Source organism: Triticum aestivum, chromosome 1A, assembly GCF_018294505.1.
Source record: "Triticum aestivum cultivar Chinese Spring chromosome 1A, IWGSC CS RefSeq v2.1, whole genome shotgun sequence".
In the NCBI taxonomy this organism is placed as follows: domain Eukaryota; kingdom Viridiplantae; phylum Streptophyta; class Magnoliopsida; order Poales; family Poaceae; genus Triticum; species Triticum aestivum.
The window spans coordinates 550,857,795-550,884,334 of NC_057794.1; the positions used below are offsets into that span (position 1 = coordinate 550,857,795).

Consider the following 26,540-nt stretch of genomic DNA (forward strand, 5'->3'; position numbering starts at 1 on the left):
TAAGAGCCCCGCCCAAGGACGTCCTTAGAAGAAGTCATCTTTCAATCGACTTGAAGGTACCCACTCAGACGGGTTCAAGACACTCGACCAAGAAGCTACCACTCGACCACAAAGCCAACCACTCGACTGCCAGGAGATCTAAAGCCACTCCGCAGGCAAACGGTCGGTCATTAAATAGTCTTTATGGTCATCAGAGCACTTTATTAGGGGCGTTACCAGTAACGCCCAACCTTAATGTACCTTAAACCCTGCATTACTGAGGGCAGGAGAGGGCTGGCGAACTCTATATAAGCCACCCCCCTCCTCAGTATCAAGGGTTGGCACCCCTGTTATTCACACGCCTATAATCCAATCGACCGCCTCCGGGCACCGAGACGTAGGGCTGTTATTTCCTCCGCGAAGGGCCTGAATTCGTACATCCTGGTGTGTTTACAACCTCTCCATAGCTGAGATCTAGCCTCTCCATACACACCCTCTGCATCACTGTCAGAGTTAGAACCACGACAGATACACCGTCAATACGTGTTTATACGCGGTTTAGACCATTTTGCAACGGCCTGGCACAATCTTGGTACTGACATGCGAAAATTAGCAATTTTGGTACCAATCTGCATGTGATGACTTAATTGTGGTACTTCTATGCAATTAACTCCTTGCGCGATGATAGCTCTTGGCTTCAGGCTGACCGCTGACACTAGGTACCCACCAAACATATACATGATAGAAATTACTCTCTCCGGTCCTTTTTACTCGGCGTATTAGATTTGTATCAAGTTAAACTTTACAAACTTTGATCAAAATTATATTAAAAAATATTAACATCTACAATACCAAATATATATACTATGAAACTACATTTCATAACAAATCTAACAATACTGATTTGGCATTGTCTATAATTTTAGTCAAAGTAGAAAATTTGACTTCGGACAAAACTTATATGCAAACTAAAAAGGACCGAAGGAAGTTACGAGCCATTTAGCAGGATATGCCTCCACTTTCAAAGTTTACAAAATTTGGGGCAATCCATGGCAATGGGGTAGAGCACGGAACATTTCATCCACCCAAGTCATGTACCTGAGCATCCATACACGTTACTTCTACTACACAGAAGTGGCCGACACTGCAGGCTACACAAGCCACTACACAAAAGTGGCCGACACAGGCTACGATCGACGTCCAGCCTGACGATGATCCATCGTAACTGCTACGCACAAGAATAAGATCACCACTTACTCTAACGGAGCACTGCTTCCATCCCGAGGGGCGATCGTCAAGACGAGCCCAAAGTGGTCGCTGGGCAGCACAGGCAGCATCCACTCCCACGTCCCGCTGAATTTCTTTCCAGACTTTGACTTATGGCTGAATTCCTTCACCTTCTCGTACGAGACGCCGGGCATGGGCTCCTTATCTCGATGACTTGGACCTCGAAATCCGGCAGCTTGCACACGAACCGATCCAGCCTCAGCTGTAGTTTCTTGTACCCTTTAGACAGCATGGCGTTGGCCACCGTGTCGTACGTCCAGCCACCTTCACCTGGCTTCAGCTCAGCCCAGGCGTCAACCCAGCCGTCTGGCAGAGGGAAGGGCCCGTCTATCTTGTCGTCCCAGTTCATGTCCCCGCAGAATATCACGTTGCGGGATCCTCTTCCTCCCAACAACATGAGGGATTCCTTTGCCTGAGCGGCTCGCTTGTTTCTGCTCATGTTGTGATCCCACCAAGGAGCCTCACGGCGCGGGCTCTCTAGGTGGCTTGTGCCCTACACCAGGGTCACCCCGCCAATGCTGACATTTGCCATGCTCAGCTCCCTTCCCATTGCTGAATTGGAAAATGGAACACCGCGGAAAGAATCCACTGGCAATTTGCTCATCTGCATTTGTTGGCAATTGGATCAGGGGACACACAAGGCAGAAACATGGTTTTCTCGCTTTCAGTGTAATTTCGCCAAAATTTCGAAAATTTCATTAACTTCAGTACATACTGAAAAAATATTGCATTTCGGTCAGTATATTTCAGCAATTTCGGTAGTACACACAGATTCAAATTAATTTTAAATTTTCAAAGTATTTTCAAAGTCTTTGGTTGGATCTCAGTAAATTCAATTGGAAATTTCGGTCCTTGTCCAAATTGAAAAACGGCATGATTGTATCGGCAATAGCTGAAATATATCTGAAACTAAAGTTTAAAACCATCAGAAGATACACTTCTGAAATCTGAAAAGGAAAAATGGTAACAAGGCACCATCCATGGATTCAAATCAAACACCGATTGTTTTCGCAAAATCAAACACCTTGTTCATCATGATTATTTCCTTCTTATCTAATCCAAGGTGTGTTAGTGTATCCAAATCAAACACCCTTTGTTTTTGCGAAATCAAACACCTTGTTCATCCTTGTCTAATCCACAGGATAGTGACTTAGCTCACATCAGTGCAACCGCCTTAAAAAACACCATCCATCAGAAATATAAGATGTTCTAACTCTTTTGTAAATTGGATGTATATGGACACGTTTCAATGTGTTTTATTGAAATATCCAAAACATCTTATATTTGTGAACGAAGGGAGTACTATATAAAGTACCAACGGAAACGCTGACATACTAAATATATCAGCATCTTCTCATGAAAAACAAAATACTGCATCAGCATCAAAACCATGAAATGGCATGATTCCAACTATGATTCTGAAACTTAGAGAAAAGACTATACCTGCATGCAGAAATATGATCTCATATTTCTTTTCTTTTTCATGAATGGTCTCACCATATTGGAACGGACCTTTTCCGCTTCTATATAATATGCCATCTCACGTGGCATGAAGCATTTGTATTCTGCCCACCAGTCGGATTTTTCAAGAAGCCCATATATCTCTGGTGTAACCTCCTGCAGTCTCACATGAGGCCTGTTCAGAAGAAAAAAGAAAAGAAAAGAATGGATTGTTTTGGAAAACTCTGTACCTGGAGGCATATAAGATCTGGGCTGTGGTGCTGAATAATATCTCCAATAGCAGGAATTCTACTGTGCAGTTCCATGTTCTGCCCGAAATACACATTGTACGTCATGATTTTAATGGCCTTGCTACACACACTAGTCTCAGGATCTCCTGTGGAAAGATATTCACCATTACAGCAGAAACATACGAAAAATCAGTCACAGTTTAAAGATGAAATCAGATTCTAAGTTGCATAATTGTAAGTAGCTACAAGCTGGCCGTATTTGCTTTGTTAACCTGTCAAGTGGGTCGGTAGCCCTGAATGACTCCAGTTCAGGGAAATAAGCCCTACTATGTGCTAGCAATTAGTAAGAGGCTAGCGATAGCATCTCATTTTGTAGACAAAAATTGACTGAAGAAAGTGAATGCATACTGTGTGAAAGAGCACTGCATTTAGGCAGGAACTGCACACTTTTTGTTGTAATTTTGTTGGCAGCCTTTATGCTGTAATAATTAGCAACCAAGATGAAACCCTCAATAAATTTACAAGTATATCCATTTTCGTTGGTAGTTCGCCGTGTAATACATCTCTATCAGTGTAACCCTAAGGAAATTTCTAACCCTAAGTCCTCAACTGTTAACACGCGACAGATCCAAATGAAAAGATCGCATCCAAACAAGACAGATCCAAATAAAAAGACCGCATCCAACACAAGAGCAAAGATACTGAAATACAGTATAATGGAGAAGCAATCCCTGGCACATTCATCAATGCTAGAACGAATTTTGCCAAAAAAAAAAGATTAAATCCAAGGATGAACCTTTCTCGGCGGCCGTCTGGTGCGCTCCGTTGGCGCCCACGCCGGACACCTGGGCGACGTCGGGCGATGCGCCTGCAGCAGCGGCCAGGCCAGCGTCGCAGGTGCCGGAGCTCCGAGGGTCGGAGTGTGTGCACAGGGCGCGCTGCCACAGCTGCCACTGCGGCGGCGCACTCCATCCCGACTCTCTGAATCTCAGCGGCAGGATGCTCGCCGGGAGATCGTGGGGAGGGGAAGGCGGGGTCAATGCCGGGTAGAGGAGGGTTTGGGGCTTGGGGAAGCGGATGAGGCGCCGAGGCGGACGGGAGAGGAGCGCGGCCATTGGCAGTGTTTTCTGCTCACTACGAAATGAGGACGTGGTTCGGTCGGGCTGTTGGTCTTCTCAAAATCCACCTATACGACTGGGCGGACTGCTCAGTTATGGAACGGACAGGCGGACTTTAGACTAGCCGCAATGAAGAGTAACATACATTAGTAATACTAGCTGAATGCCCGTACGTTGTCACGGGTCAAAAAACGCATTGTGATCAAATAACTTTTCAAATTAAAAAATGCGTGTCGGATATGATAGGACTGGTTTTAATTCCTGGACAAATTGATTCTCTCCCTCTTATTTCTTCCTAGGCAATCGTCATATGTCTTTAAAAACTTCCCCTTGCATCATTTTATTCTCCTCATCCTTCTTTTCCCTTCACTTTTTTCCACAGTGTCGTGTGGGCAAGCCCTATTCAAAATCTTCTATTTTCATCTATTATGTCATCATTCAAAATATTTTTTGATCTCCTTTTTGAATGGAAACTTACGAAGTCCTCTCACAACTAACTGGAAAGAAACATGAACTTCGATAAGTATAGAAACAAAGAACAAAATCATATTTTCTAAAAAGATAGACCCTCTCAAACAACATATAATACTCCCAAACCCAAAGTTAAATAGACCTACAAGAGATGTATGCTTAATGTAAAACATCTGACTTTTAGGTCACTTTCATAAAAGGTTATTTTTGCATCGATCAAATGACTGGGAGGAGCATCTTGAGTTCAAGCAGTTCTCTTTGAAGGCGTAGGTTGAGTTAAAGGCTGTCCTCTTTCTTCTCAAGAGGAACTCCTGACCTCCTTGAGAATATAAAGAAGCTTAACAAACCAAGCTCTATGTGCCCCCTATCTTGACCATGAAAAAATACAAACTTTTGCAAAAAAAATACAAACTAAAAATTCAAAGCCAGGATATTAGCGATAGTTAGTTCAAACTCGTACAACCCAAAAAGCAATAGTTAGTTTAAACTCTTACAGCCCAAAAAGCATATGGTTTGATCGCCTCCAAGTTTCAACATTACCTTGAGCTTTAGACATGCTTTCTGATTTTGTAGAGTTAGAGATAAAAGCTCCAAGCATGACTGAAAATTGGGAGTGATGTGATGAGTTAGGACTGACAGGAACATTCAGTAGGACAACCAACACAAAAACTACGACGACATACTACCATCACATGAAATATGTAAATGCGTGTGCATTATTTAGGTTCTCAACATCTATCTCTCATGCTCTTCCGATTCACTTTTCTCTTATCCGAGCATCTCACTGCCAATCTATCAAAAAATAGCAGCCTCCCACGTAGATGGGGCCTCGGTCAGCAACACGGCGGGAGCAGAAATCAGCCTTCAGGAAGTACTCGTCAAGCTTGATATAGACCAATGACCACCTTGATTGATGACAGTAGCCCGTGAGAAGACGTCACACTCCGGCTCACCGCAGAAGTAATTCTACACACATGAAGACTTAGAAAAAAAAGAATGAATGTCTTAAAAAAAATTAAAAGCTACACATATAAAACTGTAAAAAGGCATAAGTGGGGACAAAATTGTGGAATAGCTCTGATGAATGCACATAAGACTATGCGGCGCTTTGATTATCAGAGAAGATTAAATGCTCGTAAATCATAATGTACCCTTCACGATCATAATCAAATCCTGAGAAAAATAAAAATTGTTATCACCACAAGTCACATACAAGATGTCTAGAAAGCAAATAGCAATTGTCATTTTGACAGCAATCAAATATGACACATTATTCAGAAAAAGAATTACAAGTTCAACGTGTAGGCAACATGATACTAATTTATACACCCACAGTTGTCATGCGTACACCATGCACCTTTTGGAAACAGAGTACTCCCCCAGTCCCAAAGTAAGTATCTTTGATTTAGTATCTTTGATATAGTATAAACTGTACTAAAAAAATGAACTTATTTTGGGACGGATGGAGTAATCATTATCGGTATACATAGACAGTTCTTGGACAAACCGAAACCTACATGCAGCTGCAATCATGCATCAAAACTGCCAGTACAAAATACATCTTTTGAATGTTGAAATTTTACGGTTTGGTAGCCATCTGCAATCATGCATCCATTCTCATAATCATATCATGATTGAAAATCTTCCAATTTGGTAGTATGCAGATTAATATAACAAGCAACAATTTGAGAGTTGGGAGACATTACTAACATGATTCACTTTTTACAGTGTAGTTTCACCATGATAAAAAAATTCCCAATTTGGTAGTCTGCACATCAACATTACGAGCAACAATTTTCCACTTTTTACAAAGCAGTTCATGTAGAAGATGGCAGAGAGGATGTGAGTTTGACACTACTGATCATCTGCAGATTTTGAGTGATACCTTTTAGACCTTGTGATTAAAAAAAGATATTGAACTATTAGCAGAGATTCAAAATCAGTCAAGGATTAGTTGATCAGCACTGTGATTCTACAACAAAGTGATCAAATTTTGAGTACCTCCCAATAAGTGTTTGCTTCACCCCCTGCTGTTGGAGACCCGGAGCAGGGGCAGGTTGGGGAGGCCACGGAGGAATGGGAGGAGGTAGGCGGGGCTGGGGTTGTCGAGGCGCGTGGGGCTCGGGAAGCTGGATGACGTCGGGCTGGGGTGGTAGGAAGGCACCGGGCTCGGGAACGACGATGACGACGCACTGAGCAGCTGCGAGGATGAGCAGGAGCTCATGCCCACCGACGAGACCCCACCAAACGGCCCGGACGACGGCGGCTTGTATCCCTGCTATGAATCGAACCAAACAATCAGATCTACACATCCAAGCAAGGCTGGCTAGATCCAGGAAACAGAAGGAGAGAAGAAACATGGGATGAGGGGGCGATCTCGATCCCGAGACCAAGAAGCGAGGCTTCACCTTGCGGTAGGTGGTGCCATCGTCCTCCACGACCCATTCGGCCTCGCGACAGAGCTCCTTGAGCACCTCGTTGTTGTCGCAGTGCTTGGGGAGCTTGTAGCTGCCGAGAGCGCGGAGGTCGGTGAAGATCTTGGCGGCGATGGCCCGGCGCCGGCGCTCGCACCGCTTGTTGTTCTCCCGCTCCTTCCACGTGGGCGTCTGACCCAGCCCGGCGTCCGCCTCCGTCGCTGTAGGCGGGAGGAGGCCGGCGGCGGTGATTCCTCTCTGGAGAGAATAGGGAATTGAGAGCGAGGGATTTGGGGAAGGGAGTGGGAGGTGGGATACGGAGACGTGGGGACGTGCGTTGTTTTTCTTTTTTCTTTTTCTCGTGAGCGGAGGGACGGGAAGGCAGTCTGATTTTTCAGGAATCGTAGGAGGATGGGGTGGAGGGGAGCGAGGCGATTGTGAAGGTCGAACCATCATAGGAGGTCGAACCATCACGACGTTCGATTCTCCTTTAATAGTAGAGATACACGTATTTCTAGACTATATTACTACCTTCATAATGGATAATAACATAAGTGTGGTAACATGCATAGCTTCATTTAACTAGCTAAGTTACTACTACTACCTCTCTCCTCATTAACTCATTGCCACGTAAGCAAATTTGCTGAGTTGGACTCGATGTTACTGCTGAAGTTACTCCCACTGTGGCTAGTCTTACGCACGATACTTGTGCACGACCTTCGCCCGACGGGTGAATCCAGTAGTCGATGTTTTTTTTAAGAAAAAGCCATCATGACTAGTTTTATTAAAGAGACTGTCTATTTAACATCCGGATGAAAACGGATTCGCTTTCAGCCAGATTTTTCCACCAAGTAAAGGTGGACAACTGTCCTACTGTCTCTCTGTCCTGTCCGGTGTCCCCGCTCTAAACACAGCAGCAAACAGGAGCTTAATGGGTCCACGCCCCAACTCTTAAACACACTAGTGTCATGATCTTAACGGGTGAAAAATTCCAAAGTTACAGCCAAGCTTTCTTCCCATGTCCACCAAGCTAAAGCTAACAAAAAGAGAAGAAAAGGACGCCATCTACCCACACACACACCTAAAAATACACTCTGGAGCACTAAAAACTAATTAAATTACACTAATAATTACATTGAAAAATGCACTGTAAAATCTTTATGTCTACCAAGAATTACAATGCAAAATCACTAAAAATACACTGTAAATACACTAAGAATTACACTGAAAAAATCCATGTAAAACACCGAGTTTAACACTATGAATTCAATATCAAGAAAAGAGAATAGAATACACACAATAAAGGTGTGGAGAATAAACTAAATTACGCTGACTTGAACTTAGAATTACAATGATCTTTCAAATGTAATTACTATGAAGATCACGCTGAAACTAAAAAGAGCTATGCACTGATACTACATGGCAGTGGCACACACAACTAACCAAAAATCATTATCAGGCAAGTATCCATAAACACCCTGCAAAAAATACCAAAAAGTAAGATTAGCAACACGCATGACAACAAACAGTACCTAAGAAAACAAAAAAAAATGACCAAAAAATAATTAACTACATGCTCCTTCACTCGGATTACATGCTACTGAAAAAGTAAATTCAGTTGCTGCACACTACAGTGTAATCAAATAAAGATTAGGTATAAATACAATAAGGATTACGGTGTAACTCCACTAGGATTACAGTGTAAAACCTACTAAGGATTATAAATCCACCAAAAATTATACCATAATCAGTGTAAATCCACTAAGATCACTAAAAATTACAGTGTAACTCCATTAAGAATTACACTGTAATCCAATAAAGATTACAGTGTAAATCCACTAAGATCACTAAAAATTACAGTGTAACTCCACTAAGAATTACACTGTAATCCAATAAAGATTACAGTGTAAATCCACTAAGATCACTAAGGATTACAATGTTCCTTCAATAAGAATTACACTCTAAAAATCAAAGAGTTACAGTGCATAACCAATAAGAATTACACTATAAAATCAACTTAAACTACAGTGTAAATCCATCAAGAATTACAGTGTAAAAAACCACTACAAATTACAGTGTAAATCCACTGAAAAATGCAGTGAAAATCCACTAAGCAGACAACACTTTGTGAACAAGGCCATACAAAAGTACAATTCAAAAGCGGCAGTACAAGAATGTAAATCTCTTTGCTACTAGAAGAACTTAACCAAAGCAAGAGAAAGGGTTGTTTATGTTACAACAGTATTGTGCATACAGATTGGGCCAAGTTCATGGTCAGTGAAAATTACATCATGCAAAGAAAAAAAAAGGCCCACCACGGGCTGCAAACACAAAATGAACCGGGGCTGATGCTGCCTAAGAATTGTGTAAAAAAAACTATATGATGACAGCTGAATCTAAAAAAAAACACAGGTAGATGCTATCATAATACCACGGGAAAAAAAAGAGGATTTGACATTATGCATCTGAATGCATGACAGACAGAATCACCCATGAACTGGAACACTTGCTAAGAATTACAGTGTGACTCCACTAAAAATTACATTGTAATCCAATAAAGATTACAATGCAAATCCGCTTAGATCACAAAGGATTACAATGTAACTCCAAATAAGAATTACACTGTAAAAATCAAGAGTAACAATGCAAAAACCAATAAGAATTACACCGTAAATTCAACTAAAACTACAGTGTAAATCCACCAAGAATTCCAGTGTAAAAACCGACTGAAAATACAGTGTAAGTCCACTGCAAATTACAGTGTAAATCCACTAAAAACCCACTAAAAGTTCTAAATCAAGTGAAAACCCTAGCAAGCAGGAAAAAATCCAATTGAGCCCTTACACGAGTAGCTAAAATAACTCATGTGCAAAATACTGTAGTTGCCCTACCAATCTTCCTGAGCAACAGGGACAAACTCAAATGACCATTTTAATCTCCTCGTACACAAAACACCACCTAGCCCATAGATTCAGGGGAATTGATTGCAGCGACAACCACAGAGCAGTCAAATGTATACTTGGTACAAATTTCAGCGGGAATGGTAGAGGCAAAGTGATTCAGGGGAAGTGATTCTGCGCATGACAACCAGACGAATTCAAACAACTAAACGAACACAGAGCAATCGATCCTACAAAGACAAACCCTAAACTAGCTCATAAGACATATGAGATTTGATGCTAGTAACAACTCATCCACAAATCTACACCACCAAAAATCACTGTGGGGATTACCAGATGGAAGATCCCAAAGGGACTAAGCAGCAGATCTAATGGACATAACCGGGGAAATAGGCCGGGGCGGGATCGGGGGCCAGCAAATGTTGCAGACCTCCTGTCGTGGTTTTGTCACGACAGATGTCCTCATAAAAGGACTTAGTCGTGGGGCCATCGCAACGGGTTAGCTTGAAGGGGTTAAAGCGGACACAAGGACGCAAGAGAGTTTATACTAGTTCGGCCCCTTCGATGAAGGTAAAAGCCTACGTCTAGTTGTGATGGAATTGATTGGGTCTCGATGACTTGGGAGCAAACAAGCTTCGCCTAAGTCTCGAGTTGTGGTTGTCTGTCCTTGAACTGCCGCCGGGTTGTCCCCTTATATACACGGGTGACGCCCGTCGGTCTCCAGAGTCCCAAACACCGGTTAAAACTCATATTCGGGTTGGTCTCTCCCTATTCCTAACTTACAATACAAGTTTACATACCAAGCCGGTTTACGGCTACAGGTCTTAAACCGATTACAGGCCTTGGGCCCCTATCTTCCTCCTTGGGCTTTAACACCCTTGAACTACTGATGACGTTAACCCGACCGAGATAGGCCGGTTTACGCCTAGTAGTAATATCCCCAACATTAGGTCCCAGATTGATTTGAATTGGTTCATGTCAATCCTTAGCAAAAAATCTTTGTTTTCCTCATCTTCTTGTATTTGTTGAACCGCCATGATGTCACCTTCTCTGGTTGCTGTAAACCGGCATGACGTCATCACAAAGACTACCTTCATGATATCTTCTTTGTTAAATAGATCCGCAATAATCGAGGCGACTGCTCTGCTTCCAAGATTTGTGGTTCCTTGATTTACGCGCCTGTCACATGTTGAAGGAAATATGCCCTAGAGGCAATAATAAAGTTATTATTTATTTCCTTATTTCATGATAAATGTTTATTATTCATGCTAGAATTGTATTAACCGGAAACATAATACATGTTGAATACATAGACAAACAGAGTGTCACTAGTATGCCTCTACTTGACTAGCTCATTAATCAAAGATGGTTATGTTTCCTAACCATATACAAAGAGTTGTTATTTGATTAATGGGATCACATCATTAGATGAATGATCTGATTGACTTGACCCATTCTGTTAGCTTAGCACTTGATCGTTTAGTTTGTTGCTATTGCTTTCTTCATGACTTATACATGTAACTATGACTATGAGATTATGCAACTCCCGTTTACCGGAGGAACACTTTGTGTGCTACCAAACGTCACAACGTAACTGGGTGATTATAAAGGTGCTCTACAGGTGTCTCCAAAGGTACTTGTTGGGTTGGCGTATTTCGAGATTAGGATTTGTCACTCCGAATGTCGGAGAGGTATCTCTGGGCCCTCTCGGTAATGCACATCACTTAAGCCTTGCAAGCATTGCAACTAATGAGTTAGTTGCGGGATGATGTATTACAGAACGAGTAAAGATACTTGCCGGTGACGAGATTGAACTAGGTATTGGATACCGACGATCGAATCTCGGGCAAGTAACATACCGATGACAAAGGGAACAACGTATGTTGTTATGCGGTCTGACCGATAAAGATCTTCGTAGAATATGTAGGAGCCAATATGAGCATCCAGGTTCCGCTATTGGTTATTGACCGGAGACGTGTCTTGGTCATGTCTACATTGTTCTCGAATTGTAGGGTCCGCACGCTTAAGGTTTCGATGACAGTTATATTATGAGTTTATGAGTTTTGATGTACCGAAGGAGTTTGAAGTCCCGGATGAGATCGGGGACATGACGAGGAGTCTCGAAATGGTCGAGACGTAAAGATCGATATATTGGACGACTATATTCAGACTTCGGAAAGGTTTCGAGTGATTCGGGTATTTTTCGGAGTACCGGAGGGCTACGGGAATTTGCCGGGAGAAGTATTGGGCCTTATTGGGCCATACGGGAAAGAGAGAGGGGCTGCCCAGGGCAGGCCGCGCCCCCCCCCCAAGGCCTAGTCCGAGTTGGACTAGGGGGAGGGGCTGCGCCCCCTCCTTCCTTCCCTTCTCCCTTCCCCTTCCTTGTCTCCTACTCCTAATACATGGAAGGACTCCTAGTTGGACTAGGAAAGGGGGAATCCTACTCCCGGTGGGAGTAGGACTCCCCTAGGGTGCGCCATAGATAGGGCCGGCCCTCCCCTCCTCCACTCCTTTGTATACGGGGGAAGGGGGCACCCCATAGACACACAAGTTGATCTTCGTGATCGTTCCTTAGCCGTGTGCGGTGCCCCCCTCTACGATATTACACCTCGGTCATATTGTAGCGGTGCTTAGGCGAGGCCCTGCGACGGTTGAACATCAAGATCGTCACCACGCCGTCGTGCTGACGGAACTCCTCCCCGAAGCTTTGCTGGATCGGAGCCCGGGGAGCGTCATCGAGCTGAACGTGTGCCAAGAACTCGGAGGTGCCGGAGTAACGGTGCTTGGATCGGTTGGACTGGGAAGACGTATGACTACTTCCTCTATGTTGCGTCAACGCTTCCGCTTCGGTCTACGAGGGTACATAGACAACACTCTCCCCTCTCGTTGCTATGCATCACCATGATCTTGCGTGTGCGTAGGATTTTTTTTGAAATTACTACGTTCCCCAACAGTGGTATCAGAGCCTAGGTTTTATGGTTTGATGTTATATGCACGAGTAGAACACAAGTGAGTTGTGGGCGATATAAGTCATACTGCTTACCAGCATGTCATACTTTGGTTCAGTGGTATTGTTGGATGAAGCGGCCCGGACCGACATTACGCGTACGCTTACGCGAGACTGGTTCTACCGTCGTGCTTTGCACACAGGTGACTGGCGGATGTCAGTTTCTCCAACTTTAGTTGAACCGAGTGTGGCTACGCCCGGTCCTTGCGAAGATTAAAACAACACCAACTTGACAAACTATCGTTGTGGTTTTTGATGCGTAGGTAAGAACGGTTCTTGCTAAGCCCATAGCAGCCACGTAAAACTTGCAACAACAAAGTAGAGGACGTCTAACTTGTTTTTGCAGGGCATGTTGTGAGGTGATATGGTCAAGACGTGATGAAATATAAGTTGTTGTATGACATGATCATGTTTTGTTGAAGTTATCGGCAACTGGCAAAATCCTTATGGTTGTCTCTCTATTGCATAAGATGCAAGCGCCCAATAATTGCTTTACTTTATCGCTATGCGATAGCAATAGTTGCAAGAGCAATTGTTGGCGAGTCGACCACGTGATGACACATTGATATAGATCAAGATGATGGAGATCATGGTGTCATGCCGGTGACGATAGAGATCATGACAGTACTTTGGAGATGGAAATCAAAGGCGCAAGATGATGATGGCCATATCATGTCACATATTTTGATTGCATATGATGTTTATCTTTTATACATCTTATTTTGCTTAGTTTGACGGTAGCATTTTAAGATGATCTCTCACTAATTATCAAGAAGTGTTCTCCCTGAGTATGCACCGTTGTGAAAGTTCTTCGTGCTGAGACACCACGTGATGATCGGGTGTGATAGGCTCTACGTTCAAATACAACCGGTGCAAAACAGTTGCACACGCGGAATACTCAGGTTAAAGTTGACGAGCCTAGCATATACAAATATGGCCTCGGAACACGGAGACCGAAAGGTCGAACGTGAATCATATAGTAGATATGATCAACATAGTGATGTTCACCATTGAAAACTACTCCATCTCACGTGATGATCGGACATGGTTTAGTTGATTTGGATCACGTGATCACTTAGATGACTAGAGAGATGTCTGTCTAAGTGGGAGTTCTTAAGTAATATGATCAATTGAACTTAAATTTATCATGAACTTAGTCCTGGTAGTATTTTGCAAATCATGTTGTAGATCAATAGCTCGCATTGTTGCTTCCCTGTGTTTATTTTGATATGTTCCTAGAGAAAATTGTGTTGAAAGATGTTAGTAGCAATGATGCGGATTGGATCCGTGATCTGAGGTTTATCCTCATTGCTGCACAAAGGAATTATGTCCTTGATGCACCGCTAGGTGACAAACCTATTGCAGGAGCAGATGCAGACGTTATGAACGTTTGGCTAGCTAAATATGATGACTACTTGATAGTTTAGTGCACCATGCTTAACGGCTTAGAATCGGGACTTCAAAGACGTTTTGAACGTCATGAACCATATGAGATGTTCCAGGAGTTGAAGTTAATATTTCAAGCAAATACCCGAGTTGAGAGATATGAAGTCTCCAACAAGTTCTATAGCTAAAAGATGGAGGAGAATCGCTCAACTAGTGAGCATGTGCTCAGATTGTCTGGGTACTACAATCACTTGAATCAAGTGGGAGTTAATCTTCCAGATAAGATAGTGATTGACAGAATTCTCTAGTCACCATCACCAAGTCAGTAGAACTTCGTGATGAACTATAGTATGCAAGGGATGATGAAAACGAATCCCGAGCTTTTCATGACGATGAAATCGATGAAGGTAGAAATCAAAAAAGAGCATCAAGTGTTGATGGTTGACAAGATCACTAGTTTCAAGAAAAGGGCAAAGAGAAAAAGGGGAATTTCATGAAAAACAGCAAGCAAGTTGCTGCTCAAGTGAAGAAGCCCAAGTCTGGTCCTATGCCTGAGACTAAGTGCTTCTACTGCAAATGGACTGGTCACTGGAAGCGGAACTACCCAAGTGATTGGCAGATAAGAAGGATGGCAAAGTGAACATAAGTGTATTTGATATACATGTTATTGATGTGTACTTTACTAGTGTTTATAGCAACCCCTCAGTATTTGATACTAGTTCAGTTGCTAAGATTAGTAACTCAAAACAGGAGTTGCAGAATGAACAGAGACTAGTTAAGGGTGAAGTGACGATGTGTGTTGGAAGTGGTTCCAAAATTGATATGATCATCATCGCACACTCCCTATACTTTCGGGATTAGTGTTGAACCTAAATAAGTGTTATTTGGAGTTTGCGTTGAAGCATGAATATGATTTGATCATGTTTATTGCAATACGGTCATTCATTTAAGTAAGGGAATAAATTGTTGTTCTGTTTACATGAATAAAACTTTATATGGTTACACACCCAATGAAAATGGTTCGTTGGATCTCGATCATAGTGATAAACATGTTCATAATATTGAAACCAAAAGATGCAAAGTTAATAATGATAGTGCAACTTATTTGTGGCACTGCCGTTTAGGTCATATAGGTGTAAAGCGCATGAAGAAACTCCATGCTGATGGGCTTTTGGAATCACTTGATTATGAATCACTTGATGCTTGCGAACCATGCCGCATGGGCAAGATGACTAAGACTCCGTTCTCCGGAACAGTGGAGCGAGCAATTGACTTATTGGAAATAATACATACTGATGTATGCGATCCGATGAGTGTTAAGGCTCGCGGCGGGTATCGTTATTTTCTGACCTTCACAGATGATTTGAGCAGATATGGGTATATCTACTTGATGAAACATAAGTCTGAAACATTTGAAAAGTTCAAAGAATTTCTGAGTGAAGTGGAAAATCATCGTGACAAGAAAATAAGGTTTCTACGATCTGATCGCGGAGACAAATATTTGAGTTACGAGTTTGGTCTACATTTGAAACAATGCGGAATAGTTTCGCAACTCACGCCACCTGGAACACCACAGCATAATGGTGTGTCCGAACATCATAACCGTACTTTATTGGATATAGTACAATCTATGATGTTTCTTACCGATTTACCAATATCGTTTCGGGATCATGCATTAGAGACAGCTGCATTCACATTAAAAAGGGGCATCATCTAAGTCCGTTGAGACGACACAATATGAACTATGGTTTGGCAAGAAACCAAAGTTGTCGTTTCTTAAAGTTTGGGGTTGCAATGCTTATAAGAAAAAGTTTCATCATGATAAGCTCAAACCCAAATCAGAGAAATGTGTCTTCATAGGATATCCAAAGGAGACATTTGGGTACACCTTCTATCACAGATCCGAAGGCAAGACATTCGTTGCTGAGAATGGATACTTTCTAGAGAAGAAGTTTCTCTCGAAAGAAGTGAGTGGGAGGAAAGTAGAACTTGATAAGGTAATTGTACCTTCTCCCGAATTGGAAAGTAGTTCATCACAGAAATCAGTTCCAGTGATGCCTACACCGATTAGTGAGGAAGTTAATGATGATGATCATGAAACTTTGGATCAAGTTACTACCGAACCTCGTAGGTCAACCATAATAAGATCTGCACCAGAGTGGTACGGTAATCCTATTTTGGAGGTTATGTTACTAGACCATGATGAACCTACGAACTATGAAGAAGCGATGGTGAGCCCAGATTCCGCGAAATGGCTTGAGGCCATGAAATCTGAGATGAGATCCATGTATGAGAACAAAGTATGGACTTTGATTGACTTGCCCGATGATCGGCAAGTAAATGGATCTTCAAGAGGAAGACGGACGTTGATAGTAGTGTTACTATCCATAAAGCTAGACTTGTCGAAAAAGGTTTTTGACAAAGTTCAAGGTGTTGACTACGATGAGAGTTTCTCACTCGTATCTATGCTTGAGTCTGTCCGAATCATGTTAGCAATTGCCGCATTTTATGAAATCCGGCAAATGGATAAACAAAACCGCATTCCTTAATGGATTTATTAAAGAAGAGTTGTATATGATGCAACTAGAAGGTTTTGTCAATCCTAAAGGTGTTAACAAAATATGCAAGCTCCAGCGATCCATCAATGGACTGGTGCAAGCATCTCGGAGTTGGAATATACGCTTTGATAGGTTGATCGAAGCATATAGTTTTATACAGACTAGCGGTGAAGCCTGTATTTACAAGAAAGTGAGTGGGAGCACTACAACATTTCTAATAAGTATATGTGAATGACATATTGTTGATCGGAAATAATGTAGAATTATTCTGCAAAGTATAAAGGAGTGTTTGAAAGGAGTTTTTCAAAGAAAGACCTCGATGAAGCTGCTTACATATTAAGCATCAAGGTCTATAGAGATAGATCAAGACGCTTGATAAGATTTTTCAATAAATACATACCTTGACAAGATTTTAAAATAGTTTAAAATGGAACAGTCAAAGAAAGAGTTCTTGCTTGTGTTACAAGGTGTGAAGTTGAGTAAGGCTCAAAACCCGACCACGGCAGAAGATAGAAAGAGAATGAAAGTCATTCCCTATGCCTTGGCCATAGGTTCTATAAAGTATGCCATGCTGTGTACCAGATCTATTGTATACCCTACACTGATTTTGGCAAGGGAATACAATAGTGATCTAGGAGTAGATCACTGGACAACGGTCAAAATTATCCTTAGTGGAATAAGGATATGTTTCTCGATTATGGAGGTGACAAAAGGTTCATCGTAAAAGGTTACGTCGATGCAAGTTTTGACACTAATCTAGATGACTCTAAGTCTCAATCTAGATACATATTGAAAGTGGGAGCAATTAGTTAGAGTAGCTCCGTGTAGAGCATTGTAGACATAGAACTTGCAAAATACTTATGGATCTGAATGTGACAGACCCGTTGACTAAAATTATCTCACAAGCAAAACATGATCACACCTTAGTACTCTTTGGGTGTTAATCACATAGATATGTGAACTAGATTACTGACTCGAGTAAACCCTTTGAGTGTTGGTCACATGACGATGTGAACTATGGGTGTTAATCACATGGTGATGTGAACTATTGCTGTTAAATCACATGGCGATGTGAACTAGATTATTGACTCTAGTGCAAGTGGGAGACTGAAGGAAATATGCCCTAGAGGCAATAATAAAGTTATTATTTATTTCCTTATTTCATGATAAATGTTTATTATTCATGCTAGAATTGTATTAACCGGAAACATAATACATGTGTGAATACATAGACAAACAGAGTGTCACTACTATGCCTCTACTTGACTAGCTCATTAATCAAAGATGGTTATGTTTCCTAACCATATACAAAGAGTTGTTATTTGATTAATGGGATCACATCATTAGATGTATGATCTGATTGACTTGACCCATTATGTTAGCTTAGCACTTGATCGTTTAGTTTGTTGCTATTGCTTTCTTCATGACTTATACATGTTCCTATGACTATGAGATTATGCAACTCCCGTTTACCGGAGGAACACTTTGTGTGCTACCAAACGTCACAACGTAACTGAGTAATTATAAAGGTGCTCTACAGGTGTCTCCAAAGGTACTTGTTGGGTTGGCGTATTTCGAGATTAGGATTTGTCACTCCGAATGTCGGAGAGGTATCTCTGGGCCCTCTCGGTAATGCACATCACTTAAGCCTTGCAAGCATTGCAACTAATGAGTTAGTTGCGGGATGATGTATTACGGAACGAGTAAAGAGACTTGCCGATGACGAGATTGAACTAGGTATTGTATACCGACGATCGAATCTCGGGCAAGTAACATATAGATGACAAAGGGAACAACGTATGTTGTTATGCGGTCTGACCGATAAAGATCTTCGTAGAATATGTAGGAGCCAATATGAGCATCCAGGTTCCGCTATTGGTTATTGACCGGAGACGTGTCTCGGTCATGTCTACATTGTTCTCGAACCGTAAGGTCCGCACGCTTAAGGTTTCGATGACAGTTATATTATGAGTTTATGAGTTTTGATGTACCGAAAGAGTTCGGAGTCCCGGATGAGATCGGGGACATGACGAGGAGTCTCGAAATGGTCGAGACGTAAAGATCGATATATTGGACGACTATATTCGGACTTCGGAAAGGTTCCGAGTGATTCGGGTATTTTTCGGAGTACCGGAGAGTTACGGGAATTCGCCGGGAGAAGTATTGGGCCTTATTGGGCCATACGGGAAAGAGAGAGGGGCTGCCCAGGGCAGGCCGCGCGCCCCCCAAGGCCTAGTCCAAATTGGACTAGGGGGAGGGGCTGCGCCCCCTCCTTCCTTCCCTTCTCCCTTCCCCCTCCTTGTCTCCTACTCCTAATACATGGAAGGACTCCTAGTTGGACTAGGAAAGGGGGAATCCTACTCCCGGTGGGAGTAGGACTCCCCTAGGGCGCGCCATAGAGAGGGCCGGCCCTCCCCTCCTCCACTCCTTTATATACGGGGGCAGGGGGCACCCCATAGACACACAAGTTGATCTTCGTGATCGTTCCTTAGCCGTGTGTGGTGCCCCCCTCCACGATATTACACCTCGGTCATATTGTAGCGGTGCTTAGGCGAAGTCCTGCGACGGTTGAACATCAAGATCGTTACCACGCCGTCGTGCTGACGGAACTCCTCCCCGAAGCTTTGCTGGATCGGAGCCCGGGGAGCGTCATCAAGCTGAACATGTGCCAAGAACTCGGAGGTGCCGGAGTAACGGTGCTTGGATCAGTTGGACCGGGAAGACGTACGACTACTTCCTCTATGTTGCGTCAACGCTTCCGCTTCGGTCTACAAGGGTACGTAGACAACACTCTCCCCTCTCTTTGCTATGGATCACCATGATCTTGCGTGTGCGTAGGAATTTTTTTGAAATTACTACGTTCCCCAACACATGTCTCTTGCCTTATAAATAGGACCGAAGGGTCATTTCTTTTCTCCCCTTCGTCCCCTTTCTCTTCGTCTTCCTTGCGTCGCCAGCCTCGGAGCTCTGCCGCCGCCGTTGACCTTTGCACCGTCTTGGGCCGCTGCATCAACCTGAACGCACCAGAGCACTGCGGTAGCTTTCCGCATCCTCCTCGATTCTGGTAAGCCTTCTGTTCTTCTTAACATAGATCTATTCTAGGGTTTCGTGTTCCTGGCGTGTTCATCACTTGTTCATGCTTGCACCCGGACTCCTGGATAGATCTGTGAAACCTTGCTCCGAGTAGCAGCAGCCTTTAGCATCTGTCTGTAGTTTCATGCTCAAGTCCATAGATCTCATCTATATATCTGCCCATTGATTCACTTCCGCTCTGCTTTAAGTCTTTGAATATTTTTCTTATTTTCTGAACTTGCTTCAGATCCAACGCCATAACAAGATCTTGTGAAATCTGTTTTTGCATACTTAACCATCTGCAATCTCAATTGCTTCGATGTTTAGATCAGGCGGTTTAACCTTAATTTTTTTTCCAAACCGGTATATGCCATTAGTCCCCTTGGTGAACCACCAGATGTTGGTTGCTTCATGAAAACTCCGGTTTAGATAGAGCTATCTCCAGTTTAACATTGTACATACCAGTGCACTTTAATCAATGTAACTTTGAACCGGGGATCTTTTACCTTGTAGATTCCATCATGGCCAAGCAAGTGTATGAGTGCAATTGGGTTCCTTCTCGCTTCACAGAGGCTGAACTGGATGATTTAGTCCTGATTGGTGCTTTAAGCAGCAAAGATATCGTCTATTGGAGGGCTCCTGGCAAAGAATGCCCTCCCACCCCTCGAGAAGGAGAGGTTGTTGTTTTCGTAGATCACTTAGCCCGGGGCTTTAAGCCGCCCGATTCTAAATTTTACCGGGACGTTTTAGCCGATTTCCAGCTCCATCCACAAGATACTGGCCCCAACTCTGTTACAAATATGTGTCACTTCCAAGTGCTCTGCGAAGCATTCTTTCAAGAGGAGCCCACAGTGGAACTGTTCAGAGACCTATTCCATCTAAATCGTCGTACTGAATTTACTAACGGCTCCAATACAGAGTTGGGTGGCGTGGCGATTCAGAAAAGGAAAGAGGTCACATACCCTCACGCCAAACTGCATAGCCACCCCAAAGAATGGAATCAGACATGATTCTACTGCAAAGACACCTCCCCTGCTGGTGAGAATCCCTTGCCTGGCTTTCGAACGGAGCGGCTCAGCAATACATACCCTTCTCCACAAAGATTGACTGCACAGGAGAGAAGCAAATATGCTCCTCAGCTATCAAAGCTCAGAGCTTTTATGGCCAATGGTTTAACAGGGGTTGACCTTGCTCGCTGTTGGATATCATGGAGCGACAGTATCAGGGCGATGATCCGTTTTGGAGCAAAAAACTGCCGCATGAGAAACCAGAAAAACCAGACAAACCGGAAAGAGCAACCCGGCAAAAGACTAAAGCTGTAAAAAAGACTGCCCATAGGAAAAGAACCACTGCATCTTCTAATCCGGCCCCTGACAATGAGGTGGATAATCCGGACTTTGAGGTAGAGCTTGACTCACTTGGTTTATTTTTCATGCGTCTTATTGATGATGATATTTGTCAGGATGATGCCGAAGCTAGCCACGCGGATGTTGCAGAGGTAATTATTCTCACTTCCGATTCAGAAACTTTGCCTTCACAAAAAATCCGCCAGGCAAACCGGAAAGTTAAATTTTCTCATCCTCTTGTTTATTTGGATCCTAAACTTCTTATGAAGACCCAACAACATGAAGCTCGCCGCACCACCCGGCACAGCGGCCAGGTAGTTACCTCCGCCGGTTTACCGAACAGTCCGGTTCGGAAACGCCATTCCGAGGTCTCTAATTTGCTTGTCAGTGCTTGTCCTGAAGCGGGCTGCTTTCGTCAACCTCTTAATCCGTCTGACTCCGATTATCAGGTTACTTCCCACTCATCTTCCGGCGAGTCATCGGCTACTCAGCTCCCACCGCTCAAAACGGTGCTTGGGTAAGCTATACTTATTGTGATGTTTGCAGTACATTGCCTTATAACATATTCTGTATTTTGATTTTGTTGTTTTTCTCAGGGCCAAACCTAGGCCAAGTAAGAAGGCCTGCCTGGACAAAGCGGTCGAAGAAGATGTCGTTCTTGAAGCGGACAAGACACCCAATGCTGAAGCGGCTATTCCTGAGGACATTCCCAACGATCCACCGCAGCAAGATGATGATCTTATTGCAGAAGAGAGACCTACTGATACCTCAGGTCCTACCCATCAGCCTACAGGTTCCATCCGGATTGAAAGCTCCACCGGTCCAGCAAAGCCTACTGATAAGCCAACAGCTCCAGTGCAAACTGGCGGTACCAAAGATGATGATGTGCAGGGGAAAAGGCTCGGAGCAGGAGGGCGCGGGGAAGCCAGACTCCTGACCACCACCCTAGTGAATCGAGCGAAGAGGGAAGCTCCAAATCGCCATGGACCGAGAGAGCTCGCAAACGGGCAGGGGAAAGGCAGCTACAGAGCAATGACCGGCGCGGGCCGCGGTACCCGAAAAATGAGCGGACCCGATAAGAACACATCAGCTGAGAGGACGAAAAAAAAGAAACACGAATCTCCAGACAGAGAACGAATGGCTCACAAAACGGATGAAAGCCAAGATTTCATCTGGATGAAAAATAGCATTTTCGTCATTAAAAGTCAAACAAGGTTACATCGTTTGCCGATCTGGAGCGCGCGCAAGCGCCACCTCCCTCAGGCCCGGCCCAAGTATCATGGTGGCCCTAGCGCGACTGAGGCACGATGAACATTAACATAGTAATATATATCCTTTTTAACAATATATATCGTATATCATGCAAATATAAAGCATTAACATAAAAATATAATTTTAGTTACAAAACAAGTCGTAATACACCATCAATATGTGATTATATGATGTAAATGATTACAATGTATTCAACTATAAATAACTACTTGAATAAATACAAACTGGTGAGGGGGAGGGCATATGTCCCCTGTCCATGTTGATTTTTGTTCATGGCCTCCTCCCTCTCCGTCAACAAAGAACGGCTAGGGTACATCATCGGCGCATGCGTCTTAGTTGTGGTTCTCTTCATCGCCGCCTGGACAATCTACCTGTGCGTGCAGCACAGACGCGTCGCGCACGCAATCGCCGCCGACCTGCAACGCCTGGAACCGCCGATGACCTCTCTGGCACGCCGCGGCGGTGAGCGCGTGCAGGCGCCGCCTGCTCCGTAGCTGCCTGGGCCGGCATGCCATGGTGGCGGCACAGGAGGGCGCCGCTGCGATCCACCAAGGCCGAGCTGTGACCCGGTATACGCCGTGGACGACGATCGCACTCCATGCCCTTGCATGGCTAATCTGCCCGACGCTACTACCCCGCTTCAGTTCTATAAGACGGCGTTGGCTCCGTCATGATGCCCCCGGTCAGTCGTCCTTCCCTCAATGCTTTCCTTTGCCGACGAAATCGTCGCCCCGGCCGGGCTACTTCTCGCCTCCCCTCCGGCTTCCTCGTCGCGTCTCATCCGTCCTACGTGACTCCGCGCGCAGCCACTGGTGAGTGCTTCCGCTGCTCTGCTATGTTTTCAGACCAACCGCCCTCATCGTGTCCCTCCATCCTGCATGACTACGCGCACAGCTGCAGGCGAACGCTTGCTCTGCTGTCGAGATCGTCGGACCAACCGCCCTGGTCGCGTCCTCTCAGTCCTGCATGACTCCGCGCGCAGCCGCTGGCGAGCGCTTGCTCTCCTCCCCGAGGATCCCAGGAGGAAATCCGATGTTCACTGTCGGACTCGCTCCGGCGGGAATCGATTGCCTCTGCACAAGTGGGGCTTGGATCCAGCGGCATCGACGACATGAGAATAGGACCATTTTTATGTATATGGCTTAGAAATGAAGTGTTTGATTATTATATTAAATTAATGTTATGAACTTTTTTTAATCATTTGATCATGGTATATTAATTTATCTAATTTTGATTTTATGTTTTAATTTGCTTTACGACTTGTTGCCACGAGGGACATGCCTGCGAGACCTTGTTCTAAAGAGAACCTAAGCTGAACATTACCTCCGAAATTGAGTTAAAAGGGAAGTGTTACTCCCTCCAATCCAAAATAAGATGACACTTATCTTGGATCGGAGGGAGTACTACGTAACATATAATGCCAAGCAAGCAGATGACGAGCACGATAGAACATGTCCATGTCTCCAGATGTTGATATGTTTAGACGACAGGTCATACACTCAAACGTGTTTAAAAAAAAGATCACCAGTGTGCACCTCTTCGGCATGAGTAACCTTGGGATTCTCCGATACTAGGATTGCAGGGCGTACCGGTGCACGACAAAAAGGAGATACGACCTCGACGCGAGGAAGAGCACCTTCGGGATCCCCTTCTTCCTTGGTGGCAACCCAATCGGTTGGTAGTCCCAGAAGCAAAAGTGGTGGCCACTTCATCCTGTGAAGCAGAGTACATCGCCGCCGCCATTGTAGCATGCCAGGGGATTTGGCTCTCAGGCCTCCTCGGAGAAATCCGGAACCAGGAGGCTGCCCTGTCATTGCTCTTCATCAACAAGTCGGCAATCTCGCTATGCAAGAACCTAATTCGCCGTAATCACAACAAACATATAAATCTCCGCTATCGCTTAATTAGGGATTGTGTTGAGAACAGTACTGTGAGCATGGAGTCTATCAGCACGAGCAAGCAGAAGCCCAATATCTGACAGAGTTTTTGACCCAGCCCAAAAACTGATGTCGTGCCAGCCCTTTTCGGGGTTCTGTTTGACTTTGTAGGGGCCTAGCTCGAATCGCAGGATGACATGGTCGGTAGTGGAGTGAGAACTACGCCATGATTATCTTTTCTGGAGAACTAAAACGAGGTAATATTTTCTGAAAAAATAAAAGGAGCTCGAGCATGTCTCAGCAATTTTAGCATGCTTTTCACATGAGAGGTAAGAAAGTAAGAGCTACTCAGACCTACCATAAGTTACGCGACATTTAATTAGCAAGGTATAAGCATCATTTATCTTGCCACCCAATGCCTCCTCTTTCAAAGTTTCAGAAAAATCGGGGCAATCCGTGGCAATGGGGTGGAGCACAGAGCATCCAGTCCTCATCCACCTAATTCATAGTATCTGACCATCCATAGACGTTACGATTCTTAAATTTCTACTACACAAAAGTGGGCGACACTGCAGGCTAAGACGTCCAGCCTGACGATACATTGTAAGTTGTAACTGCTACACACACGATCAGCACTTACTCTGACGGAGCACATCTTCCAGGCTGAGGGGTGATCGTCAAGACGAGCCCGAAGTGGTTGCTGGGCAGCACAGGCTTCGTCCGCTCGCGACGCATCCAGTAGGCTTTCTTCTTAGACTTCCAGCGGATTACATCCACCTTCACGCATGAGCCGCCGGGTATAGGCTCCCTCCCAACCATCTCGATGCCTTGGACCTTGAAATCCGGCATCTTGCACAAGAACCGATCCAGCCTCAGCTGTAGTTTCTTGGACGTTTTAGACAGCATGGCGTTGGCCTCCGTGTCGTATGTCCAGCCATCTTCACCCGGCTTCAGCTCAGCCCAGGCATCAACCCAGCCCTCCGAGAGAGGGAAGGCCCCGTCTATCTTGTCGTCCCAGTTCATGTCCCCGCAGAATATCGCGTTGCGTGATCCTCTTCCTCCCAACAACATGAGGGACTCCTTTGCCTGAGCGATTCGCTCGTTGATGCGCAACCGAGGAGGCCGGCTCGGGCTCTCTAGGTGGCTTGTACCCAACACCAAGGTCACGCCACCAATGCAGATATTTGCCATGCAAAGCTCCCTTCCCATTACTGAATTGGAAAATGGAACACCGTCGAAAGAATTCACGGGCAACTTGCTCATCTGCATTTGTTGGCAATTGGATCAGGGAACACATAAGACAGGAATATGGTTTACTTTTGGTACATACTGAAATAATTACAGTTCGGTAATGTTTCAGCAATTTTGGTAGTGCACACAATTTCAAATTAATTTTAAATTGTTTTTGAATTTCAAAATATTTGGTTGGATCTCAGTCAAATTCAATTGCAAAATTCGGTCATTTGCCAAAGTTGAAAACCGAAATGACTGAATCGGCAACAGCTGAAATATTTCTTGATCTAAAGTTTAAAACCATCATGACATACACTTCCGAAATCTGAAAAGGAAAAATGCACTGGTAGAAAAAGGGCCTTTTGTCCCGGTTCGTAAGGGCCTTTTGTCCCGGTTCCTGAACCGGGACTAAAGGGTCGGTACTAATGCCCTGTCCTTTTAGTCCCGGTTCAATTCAGAACCGGGACAGATGGGCCTCCACGTGGCCTGTGCGCGGAGCCCAGTCAGGAGGACCTTTGGTCCCGGTTGGTGGCACCAACCGGGACCAATAGGCATCCACGCGTCAGCATTTCTGTGACTTTTTGTTTTGAAAGGGGGGGGGGGGTGGTGGGGGTTTTGGGGGTTTAATTTAGGTGTTTCATATATTGTGTTAGCTAGCTATAATTAATAGAGAGAAGTGTCCTCTCTTATATCCGTGCTTGATCGACGCTACGTACTATACATACGTATAGAGAGGACTAGACACACTAACTAGCTAGTAAGCAAACGAAGGAAATAGAAGATCGTCATGAACATATATGCATACAGAGAGAAGTGATATCGACCACCTCTCCTTCTCCGAGAAATTGGTCGAACAACAAGTTCTCGTATATCTATCCGACACTACCGGCTACATATATACAATAATTATCTCTTACAAATATAATCAT

The 26,540-nt window shown here is 44.1% G+C and overlaps 1 protein-coding gene and 2 pseudogenes across 1 annotated transcript; all 3 read right to left on the minus strand.

Moving 5' to 3' along the window:
• Window positions 1-1,054: 1,054 nt before the first annotated feature.
• LOC123047033 (tyrosyl-DNA phosphodiesterase 2-like) lies at window positions 1,055-4,072 on the minus strand (annotated as a pseudogene).
• A 2,494-nt stretch (window positions 4,073-6,566) lies between these two features.
• On the minus strand, window positions 6,567-23,016 carry LOC123047105 (protein BZR1 homolog 1-like). The gene is made up of 10 exons (XM_044470624.1): window positions 22,873-23,016; window positions 9,035-9,046; window positions 8,896-8,921; window positions 8,819-8,842; window positions 8,703-8,730; window positions 8,562-8,588; window positions 8,404-8,438; window positions 8,172-8,184; window positions 6,955-7,218; window positions 6,567-6,821 (listed from the first exon to the last, which is right to left on the minus strand). The coding sequence occupies exons 1-10, from the start codon at window positions 23,014-23,016 to the stop codon at window positions 6,567-6,569; spliced, it is 828 nt and encodes a 275-aa protein (XP_044326559.1).
• A 1,998-nt stretch (window positions 23,017-25,014) lies between these two features.
• The window catches only part of LOC123047195 (tyrosyl-DNA phosphodiesterase 2-like), a 28,775-nt pseudogene continuing 27,249 nt past the window's right edge, over window positions 25,015-26,540 (minus strand).

Coding starts and splice junctions, on each gene's coding strand:
- LOC123047105 (XM_044470624.1), bottom strand. CDS start 23,016: ATGGCATGCCGGCCCAGGCAGCTACGGAGCAGGCGGCGCCTGCACGCG. Junction 8,731..8,818: donor ATTCTTAGTGGAGTTACACT/GTAATTTTTAGT, acceptor TGTAATTTTTAG/TGATCTTAGTGGATTTACAC. Junction 8,589..8,702: donor GTGGATTTACACTGATTATG/GTATAATTTTTG, acceptor ATTACACTGTAG/TGTGCAGCAACTGAATTTAC.